We start from the raw sequence: 11495 nt of genomic DNA, 5'->3' as shown, positions 1-11495 counted from the left end.
TCAGCATATCAGTACCCACTAGAGAACATTGGTCTATCAGCATATCAGTACCCACTAGAGAACATTGGTCTATCAGCATATCAGTACCCACTAGAGAACATTGGTCTATCAGCATATCAGTACCCACTAGAGAACATTGGTGGTCTATCAGCATATCAGTACCCACTAGAGAACATTGGTCTATCAGCATATCAGTACCCACTAGAGAACATTGGTCTATCAGCATATCAGTACCCACTAGAGAACATTGCTGGTCATCTCCTTTAGCAGACACATCAGATGCATATCAACCTGCAAGGTGTGCAAACATGTTTTATAAATAAAATATAAATAAATTCTAAATAAAATTATTGATAAATAAATGATAAATAAATTATTTACATTATAAATACATGCTATTGCAAAAATAAAAATGAACGACACTAGTTATTTGTTTTGATAGAGTGAAGGATGTGTTTAATATAATTCTACATAGTTATTTGTTTTGATAGAGTGAAGGTTTATATAATTCTACATAGTTATTTGTTTGTAGACAATCAACTCCCTCTAGCTTCTTGATTAAAGCAGAGACCATCAACTCCCTCTAGCTTCTTGATTACAGCAGAGACAACAACTCCCTCTAGCTTCTTGTTTAAAGCAGAGACCATAAACTCCCTCTAGCTTCTTGGTTAAAGTAGAGACAATCAACTCCCTCCAGCTTCTTGATTAAAGCAGAGACCATCAACTCCCTCTAGCTTCTTGATTAAAGCAGAGACCATCAACTCCCTCTAGCTTCTTGGTTAAAGTAGAGACAATCAACTCCCTCCAGCTTCTTGATTAAAGCAGAGACCATAAACTCCCTCTAGCTTCTTGGTTAAAGTAGAGACAATCAACTCCCTCCAGCTTCTTGATTAAAGCAGAGACCATCAACTCCCTCTAGCTTCTTGGTTAAAGCAGAGACCATAAACTCCCTCTAGCTTCTTGGTTAAAGTAGAGACAATCAACTCCCTCCAGCTTCTTGATTAAAGCAGAGACCATCAACTCCCTCTAGCTTCTTGATTAAAGCAGAGACCATAAACTCCCTCTAGCTTCTTGGTTAAAGCAGAGACCATCAACTCCCTCTAGCTTCTTGATTAAAGCAGAGACCATCAACTTCCTCTAGCTTCTTGGTTAAAGCAGAGACCATCAACTCCCTCTAGCTTCTTGATTAAAGCAGAGACCATCAACTTCCTCTAGCTTCTTGGTTAAAGCAGAGACCATCAACTCCCTCTAGCTTCTTGATTAAAGCAGAGACCATCAACTCCCTCTAGCTTCTTGGTTAAAGCAGAGACCATCAACTCCCTCTAGCTTCTTGATTAAAGCAGAGACCATCAACTCCCTCTAGCTTCTTGATTAAAGCAGAGACCATCAACTCCCTCTAGCTTCTTGGTTAAAGCAGAGACCATCAACTCCCTCTAGCTTCTTGATTAAAGCAGAGACAATCAACTCCCTCCTGGTGTGAGTAGCCTTTTGAGATAGTAGTATAACTGTATGAACGGGGTTGTCTAGCCTTGCAATGAAGTTATGTTGGCTTGGGCCTGTTAGAATGTGGATATGGCCCAAACCCCTGCTACTAACAAGATGTTACTGAATCACAGACCAAAGAAACATATGTTACATCCACTGTGTTTCAACCTCTGCAGGAGGTTTGACCCCAACCACTCCCTGCAGGAGGTTTGACCCCAACCACTCCCTGCCGGAGGTTTGACCCCAACCACTCCCTGCAGGAGGTTTGACCCCAACCACTCCCTGCAGGAGGTTTGACCCCAACCAACCTCTGCAGGAGGTTTGACCCCAACCACTCCCTGCAGGAGGTTTGACCCCAACCAACCTCTGCAGGATGTTTGACCCCAACCACTCCATGCAGGAGGTTTGACCCCAACCACAAAGTGTTGACCTCTGACTCTTCACCGAGTGAGTTATTTGTTTTTTAACCTGACTAACATGGTGAATAGAAAATGTTGACCATTATTTGAGCATTAACTAGAACATTGCGGTTAGCAGCGGTACTCACACTCTGTTGCTGGGGATTATCTTGTGACCGTCTCTGTACCAGGTGACCTGCGGTCGAGGGAAGCAGCTGACGGTTGGAGTGTTCAGGACCGCAGCTCGACCAACACTGACTGTACGACGCTGCTCTTCACCAGAAAAGTTACCCATAACTGGAGAGAGAGAGAGAACGAGGGACATTAGGGAGAGAAAGAGAGTGAAAGAGAGAGAGAGGGAGAGACATTAGGGAGAGAAAGAGAGTGAAAGAGAGAGAGAGGGAGAGACAGAGAGATAGAGAGAGGGAGATGGAGTTGGAGAGAGAGAGAGAGAGAGAGAGAGAGAGAGAGAGAGAGAGAGAGAGAGAGAGAGAGAGAGAGAGAGAGAGAGAGGGAGAGGGAGAGGGAGAGAGAGGGAGGGAGAGAGAGGGAGATGGAGAGTGAGAGAGAGAGGGAGATGGAGAGTGAGAGAGTGAGGGAGAGAGGGAGAGAGAGGGAGGGAGATAATGAGAGGGGGATGGGGAGAGAGGGAGAGACACAGAGAGAGAGATAAAGGGAGGGAGATAAAGAGTGATAAAGAGATAGAGATAAAGAGTGAGAGAGATAAAGAGAGAGGGAGAGGTGTGTGTACTTACAGGCGACCTGCACCTCAGCTCTCCTCTGTAACAGGGCTCCCATCCTGTTCCTGACCACACACTGATACAACCCAGCATCTGACCTCTGGACCTCTGGGATAACATACCTAGAGAGAGAGAGAGGACTGGGTGAAACACTACAGTGTCATTACCTCTGGGATAACATACCTAGAGAGAGAGAGGACTGGGTGAAACACTACAGTGTCATTACCTCTGGGATAACATACCTAGAGAGAGAGAGAGGACTGGGTGAAACACTACAGTGTCATTACCTCTGGGATAACATACCTAGAGAGAGAGGACTGGGTGAAACACTACAGTGTCATTACCTCTGGGATAACATACCTAGAGAGAGAGAGGACTGGGTGAAACACTACAGTGTCATTACCTCTGGGATAACATACCTAGAGAGAGAGGACTGGGTGAAACACTACAGTGTCATTACCTCTGGGATAACATACCTAGAGAGAGAGGACTGGGTGAAACACTACAGTGTCATTACCTCTGGGATAACATACCTAGAGAGAGAGAGAGGACTGGGTGAAACACTACAGTGTCATTACCTCTGGGATAACATACCTAGAGAGAGAGGACTGGGTGAAACACTACAGTGTCATTACCTCTGGGATAACATACCTAGAGAGAGAGAGGACTGGGTGAAACACTACAGTGTCATTACCTCTGGGATAACATACCTAGAGAGAGAGAGAGGACTGGGTGAAACACTACAGTGTGTCATTACCTCTGGGATAACATACCTAGAGAGAGAGAGGACTGGGTGAAACACTACAGTGTCATTACCTCTGGGATAACATACCTAGAGAGAGAGAGGACTGGGTGAAACACTACAGTGTCATTACCTCTGGGATAACATACCTAGAGAGAGAGGACTGGGTGAAACACTACAGTGTCATTACCTCTGGGATAACATACCTAGAGAGAGAGAGGACTGGGTGAAACACTACAGTGTCATTACCTCTGGGATAACATACCTAGAGAGAGAGAGAGGACTGGGTGAAACACTACAGTGTCATTACCTCTGGGATAACATACCTAGAGAGAGAGGACTGGGTGAAACACTACAGTGTCATTACCTCTGGGATAACATACCTAGAGAGAGAGAGGACTGGGTGAAACACTACAGTGTCATTACCTCTGGGATAACATACCTAGAGAGAGAGAGAGGACTGGGTGAAACACTAAAGTGTCATTACCTCTGGGATAACATACCTGGAGAGAGAGGACTGGGTGAAACACTACAGTGTCATTACCTCTGGGATAACATACCTGCAGAGAGAGAGAAGACTGGGTGAAACACTACAGTGTGTCATTACCTCTGGGATAACACACCTAGAGAGAGAGAGAGGACTGGGTGAAACACTACAGTGTGTCATTACCTCTGGGATAACACACCTAGAGAGAGAGAGAGGACTGGGTGAAACACTACAGTGTGTTATTACCTCTGGGATAACATACCTAGAGAGAGAGAGGACTGGGTGAAACACTACAGTGTGTCATTACCTCTGGGATAACATACCTAGAGAGAGAGAGGACTGGGTGAAACACTACAGTGTGTCATTACCTCTGGGATAACATACCTAGAGAGAGAGAGGACTGGGTGAAACACTACAGTGTCATTACCTCTGGGATAACATACCTAGAGAGAGAGGACTGGGTGAAACACTACAGTGTCATTACCTCTGGGATAACATACCTAGAGAGAGAGGACTGGGTGAAACACTACAGTGTCATTACCTCTGGGATAACATACCTAGAGAGAGAGGACTGGGTGAAACACTACAGTGTCATTACCTCTGGGATAACATACCTAGAGAGAGAGAGGACTGGGTGAAACACTACAGTGTCATTACCTCTGGGATAACATACATGCAGAGAGAGAGAGAGGACTGGGTGAAACACTACAGTGTCATTACCTCTGGGATAACATACCTAGAGAGAGAGAGGACTGGGTGAAACACTACAGTGTGTCATTACCTCTGGGATAACATACCTAGAGAGAGAGAGGACTGGGTGAAACACTACAGTGTGTCATTACCTCTGGGATAACATACCTAGAGAGAGAGAGGACTGGGTGAAACACTACAGTGTCATTACCTCTGGGATAACATACCTAGAGAGAGAGAGGACTGGGTGAAACACTACAGTGTCATTACCTCTGGGATAACATACCTAGAGAGAGAGAGGACTGGGTGAAACACTACAGTGTGTCATTACCTCTGGGATAACATACCTAGAGAGAGAGAGGACTGGGTGAAACACTACAGTGTGTCATTACCTCTGGGATAACATACCTAGAGAGAGAGAGGACTGGGTGAAACACTAGTGTGTCATTACCTCTGGGATAACATACCATGTTTCCCATGCCAATAAAGCCTTTGAATTGAATGGAATTGAATTGAGAGAGAGAGAAAAATGGGCGAAACAGACTGGAAGGATGATGTGACCTTGGAGGAGACAGACACAGAGAGAAAGAGAAAGAGAAGAGAGGAAGAGGAGAGAGGAAGAGGAGAGAATGTGTGAACTGTACTCCTAAAGAGGGACAGATGGGGAGGCGGAGGTGTGTACGTGTGTGTATGTCTACTGCCCGATGCCAGGTTGCCCATTAAAACCCCATTACACCCAACCTGGATGAAACACAAAACACACACCAACAAACACACACACACCAACAAACACACACACACACACCAACAAACACACACACACACACACCAACAAACACACACACACCAACAAACACACACACACACACACCAACAAAACACACACACACCAACAAACACACACACACACCAACAAACACACACACACACCAACAAACACACACACACCAACAAACACAGACACACACCAACAAACACACACACACCAACAAACACACACAGACACACACCAACAAACACACACACACCAACAAACACACACACACCAACAAACACACACACACACCAACAAACACACACACACACACCAACAAACACACACACACACACAAACAAACACACACCAACAAACACACACACACACACCAACAAACACACACACACACACACAAACAAACACACACACACACACCAACAAACACACACACCAACAAACACACACACACACCAACAAACACACACACACACAACAACACACACACACACACACACACACACACACACACACACACACACACACACACACACACACACACACACACACACACACACACACACACACACACACACACACACACACACACACACACACACACACACACACCAACAAGCACACACAGCCAAACACACATACACGGCCAAATATTCCAGCCAGCATGTCCTTGTGATGTTGTCAACAACAGACACAGTGATGTATCAGCTTCAGACTGGAGCATCACTAGAGAAACAACCATTACAACCATTACACCATTACAACCATTACAATCATTACAACCATTACAATCATTACAACCATTACACCATTACAACCATTACAACCATTACAATCATTACAACCATTACAACCATTACAATCATTACAACCATTACAACCATTACAACCATCACAATCATTACAACCATTACAACCATTACAACCATTACAACCATTACAACCATTACACTGCTGTTGAAATGGGCTGTTGTGGCCATACGTTCACACATTGTCAATTATATCCTGACATTGTCTAACTAACTCTATTCTAACATTGTCTAAATAACTATATTCTAACATTGTCAAACTGACTCTATTCTAACATTGTCTAACGAACTCTATCCTAACATTGTCAAACTAACTCTATTCTAACATTGTCAAACTAACTCTATTCTAACATTGTCTATTCTAACATTGTCTAACAAACTCTATCCTAATATTGTCAACAACACCCAGACCTCGTGGTGGTCCTATCGAACCCCCAGCCCTCCTGTAGTGTAAATGAGAGAGGGAAGCTTAGTCAACAACACCCAGACCTCGCTGGAGTTGAAGAGTTAGTCTTTGAGTTTGCAATGGTGTAAATGAGAGAGGGAAGCCTAGTCAACAACACCCAGACCTCGCTGGAGTTGAAGAGTTTAGTCTTTGAGTTTGCAGTGGTGTAAATGAGAGAGGGAAGCCTAGTCAACAACACCCAGACCTCGCTGGAGTTGAAGAGTTAGTCTTTGAGTTTGCAGTGGTGTAAATGAGAGAGGGAAGCCTAGTCAACAACACCCAGACCTCGCTGGAGTTGAAGAGTTAGTCTTTGAGTTTGCAATGGTGTAAATGAGAGAGGGAAGCCTAGTCAACAACACCCAGACCTCGCTGGAGTTGAAGAGTTAGTCTTTGAGTTTGCAGTGGTGTAAATGAGAGAGGGAAGCCTAGTCAACAACACCCAGACCTCGCTGGAGTTGAAGAGTTTAGTCTTTGAGTTTGCAGTGGTGTAAATGAGAGAGGGAAGCCTAGTCAACAACACCCAGACCTCGCTGGAGTTGAAGAGTTAGTCTTTGAGTTTGCAGTGGTGTAAATGAGAGAGGGAAGCCTAGTCAACAACACCCAGACCTCGCTGGAGTTGAAGAGTTTAGTCTTTGAGTTTGCAGTGGTGTAAATGAGAGAGGGAAGCCTAGTCAACAACACCCAGACCTCGCTGGAGTTGAAGAGTTAGTCTTTGAGTTTGCAGTGGTGTAAATGAGAGAGGGAAGCCTAGTCAACAACACCCAGACCTCGCTGGAGTTGAAGAGTTAGTCTTTGAGTTTGCAGTGGTGTAAATGAGAGAGGGAAGCCTAGTCAACAACACCCAGACCTCGCTGGAGTTGAAGAGTTTAGTCTTTGAGTTTGCAGTGGTGTAAATGAGAGAGGGAAGCCTAGTCAACAACACCCAGACCTCGCTGGAGTTGAAGAGTTTAGTCTTTGAGTTTGCAGTGGTGTAAATGAGAGAGGGAAGCCTAGTCAACAACACCCAGACCTCGCTGGAGTTGAAGAGTTAGTCTTTGAGTTTGCAGTGGTGTAAATGAGAGAGGGAAGCCTAGTCAACAACACCCAGACCTCGCTGGAGTTGAAGAGTTAGTCTTTGAGTTTGCAGTGGTGTGTGTCTGTCTGTATGTGTGAGTGCAGACAGGAGTGTGTCTGTAATTGTGTTTGACTCAGACTTTATTCTAGCAGCAGTTATTGCCCTGCGTCTGCCTCCTGTCCTCCTTGGCCTTTTAACACATCGTCTTGTCTCATGTCAACACTCCACGGGGAAAGAGATAAAAGCTCAGAGTGTGTGAGAGCTGAGACAGACAGGAGAGTGTTCACACACATATATATATATATATATATATATTATACAATCCACAACACATTATATATATAGAGAAATATCTTCATCTATGTATTATTATCTGATAGATCATGCAGACCCCTCTGGGGAGAGAGGGGAAGAGGATGGAGAGAACAGGGTGGGTGCTGACTGCTGATATACACACTACCACAGACATCAGATAAAAGTTGCCCTCAGGTTTCTCAAGTTAGGAAAATAAAGTATGAAAAAGACATTGACGGGGAGAGAGAGGTGTATTGTATATAGGTATCTCTATAGATAGAGGTATATTATATATAGGTATATATAAAGAGAGAGGTGTATTGTATATAGGTATATTATGTATAGGTATATTATATATAGGTATATTATGTATAGGTATATTATGTATAGGTATATTATGTATAGGTATATTATGTATAGGTATATTATGTACGTATATTATATATAGGTATATTATATATAGGTATATTATGTATAGGTATATTATGTATAGGTATATTATGTATAGGTATATCTATAGAGACAGGTGTATTGTATATAGGTATATTATGTATAGGTATATTATATATAGGTATATTATGTATAGGTATATTATATATAGGTACATCTATAGAGAGAGGTGTATTGTATATAGGTATATTATGTATAGGTATATTATATATAGGTATATTATGTATAGGTATATTATGTATAGGTATATTATATATAGGTATATTATGTATAGGTATATTATGTATAGGTATATTATATATAGGTATATTATGTATAGGTATATTATATATAGGTATATTATATATAGGTATATTATGTATAGGTATATTATGTATAGGTATATTATATATAGGTATATTATGTATAGGTATATTATGTACGTATATTATATATAGGTATATTATGTATAGGTATATTATATATAGGTATATTATGTATTGGTATATATTATATATAGGTATATCTATAGAGAGAGGTATATTATATATAGGTATATTTAGAGAGAGATGTATATATATTTAAGGTATATTTCCGTGTACAGTGGAGAGAAGCAGGTAGAGAGGTACAGTATATTATATAAGGTATATTATATATAGGTATATCTACATCTGTAGTGGAGCGAAGCAGGTAGAGAGGTACAGTATATTATATAAGGTATATATAAAGAGAGAGGTATATTATATATAGGTATATTATATATATAGGTATATTATATATAGGTATATTGTATATAGGTATATTATATATAGGTACATTATATATAGGTATATTATATATAGGTATATTATATATAGGTACATTATATATAGGTACATCTATAGAGAGGTATATTATATATAGGTATATTATATATAGGTATATTATGTATAGGTATATTATATATAGGTACATCTATAGAGAGGTTTATTATATATAGGTATATTATATATAGGTATATCTATAGAGAGAGGTATATTATATATAGGTATATTATATATAGGTATATTATGTATAGGTATATTATATATAGGTATATTATATATAGGTATATTATATATAGGTATATCTATAGAGAGGTTTATTATATATAGGTATATTATATATAGGTATATTATGTATAGGTATATTATATATAGGTATATTATATATAGGTATATCTATAGAGAGGTTTATTATATATAGGTATATTATATATAGGTATATTATGTATAGGTATATTATATATAGGTATATTATATATAGGTATATTATAAATAGGTATATCTATAGAGAGGTATATTATATATAGGTATATTATATATAGGTATATTATGTATAGGTATATTATGTATAGGTATATTATATATAGGTATATCTATAGAGAGAGGTATATTATATATAGGTATATTATAAATAGGTATATCTATAGAGAGGTATATTATATATAGGTATATTATATATAGGTATCTCTATAGATAGAGGTATATTATATATAGGTATATCTATAGAGAGAGGTATATTATATATAGGTATATTTAGAGAGAGATGTATATATATTTAAGGTGTATTTCCGTGTACAGTGGAGAGAAGCAGGTAGAGAGGTACAGTATATTATATAAGGTATATTATATATAGGTATATCTACATCTGTTGTGGAGCGAAGCAGGTAGAGAGGTACAGTATATTATATAAGGTATATATAAAGAGAGAGGTACATTATATAAGGTATATTTAAGGTATATTTACGTGTATAGTGGAGAGAAGGAGGTAGATAGGTACAGTATATTATATAAGGTATATATAAAAAGAGAGGTACATTATATAATGTATATTTAAGGTATATTTACGTGTATAGTGGAGAGAAGTGTGTGATATCTGTGTTGTTGAGGATCCATCGGTACTGTAGAGGCCAGGAGCCTTCAGCCAGACAGGTCAGTACCAGCCTGTTACCCTCTAGATGGGTCTGGACCTGGCCCGGAGACACACGGAAATATGGAGCTACATCTAGAGGAGAAGAGGGGGAGGAGGGGAGACGGGAGGAGAGAAGAGGAGAGAATACAGATTTAATTCAACTTGAATTTAGAATCATTTATAATAATAATGTATAATCATTTATAATAAATTATAATCATTCATAAGTCAAAACATGGACATGAAACAGGTTATATGTACAGTGTCTTCAGAAAGCACCTTTTTCCACATTTTGTTGTGTTACACCCTAAAATAAAAATGTCTTCATTTAAAAATATATATATATATCTCACTCATCTACACACACATCTACTCGAAACGTTTCGACAACATCCGGTGAAACTGCGGAGCGCGAAATTCAAATGAAATTACTATAAATGTTTTACTTTTCATGAAATCACAAGTGCAATACATCAAAATAAAGCTTAACGTGTTTTAATCCAGCCGCCGTGTCAGATTGGAATAGAAGCTTTATGGCGAAAGCAAACCAAGGACAGCGTCATACAAATGCAAATCATTTTCAACCCGGGAGGTGCGACACGACAGTCAGAAATAACGATATAATTCATGCCTGTAGATCTTCGCTTAACGTGTTTTAATCCAGCCGTCGTGTCAGATTGGAAAAGAAGCTTTATGGCGAAAGCAAACCAAGGACAGCGTCATACAAATGCAAATCATTTTCAACCCGGGAGGTGCGACACGACAGTCAGAAATAACGATATAATTCATGCCTGTAGATCTTCTCCAAAATGTCCATTTATTTGGAGCGTTTGATTCTAAAAAAAAAACACTGGTTCCAACTCGTCCAGCATGACTACAAAATATCTAATACGATACCTGGAAATGCTGTCCGAACACTTCAAACAACTTTTCTAATCCAACTTTAGGTAATAAATAAGTAATGTTATACTCACAGATTATTTTAACAGTTTTAGAAAATTTGAAGTGTTTTATATCCAAATCTACCAATTATATGCATATCCTAGCTTCTGGGCCTGAGTAGCGGGCAGTTTACTTTGGGCTTTTCATCTGGACGTGAGAATACTGCCCCTATTCCAAACAGGTTAACACTAGAAGCGCTTGGCCTTTCAGCAAGTTCCCCCTAGAGAACGCTTGGCCTTTCAGCAAGTTCCCCTAGAGAACGCTTGGCCTTTCAGC

At 40.0% G+C, this 11495-nt stretch overlaps 1 protein-coding gene across 1 annotated transcript in view; it reads right to left on the bottom strand.

Annotated features, from left to right (window-relative positions):
• LOC124021408 (protein sidekick-1-like) overlaps positions 1–10374 on the bottom strand; it is a gene marked incomplete at its 5' end in the record, with an annotated part of 86297 nt that extends 75923 nt beyond the window's left edge. Inside the window, 3 exons of the mRNA XM_046336599.1 lie at positions 2033–2180; positions 2639–2745; positions 10214–10374. Coding sequence (XP_046192555.1) covers positions 2033–2180; positions 2639–2745; positions 10214–10374 — 416 coding nt within the window. The remainder of the gene's footprint in view (positions 1–2032; positions 2181–2638; positions 2746–10213) is intronic.
• Between the last annotated feature and the right edge of the window lie 1121 nt (positions 10375–11495).

The sequence above is a fragment of the Oncorhynchus gorbuscha genome, unplaced genomic scaffold (assembly GCF_021184085.1).
Source record: "Oncorhynchus gorbuscha isolate QuinsamMale2020 ecotype Even-year unplaced genomic scaffold, OgorEven_v1.0 Un_scaffold_1099, whole genome shotgun sequence".
Classification (NCBI taxonomy): Eukaryota; Metazoa; Chordata; class Actinopteri; order Salmoniformes; family Salmonidae; genus Oncorhynchus; species Oncorhynchus gorbuscha.
The sequence above is the reverse complement of the archived record's forward strand: the minus strand, read 5'-3'. Positions and strand labels throughout refer to the sequence as shown.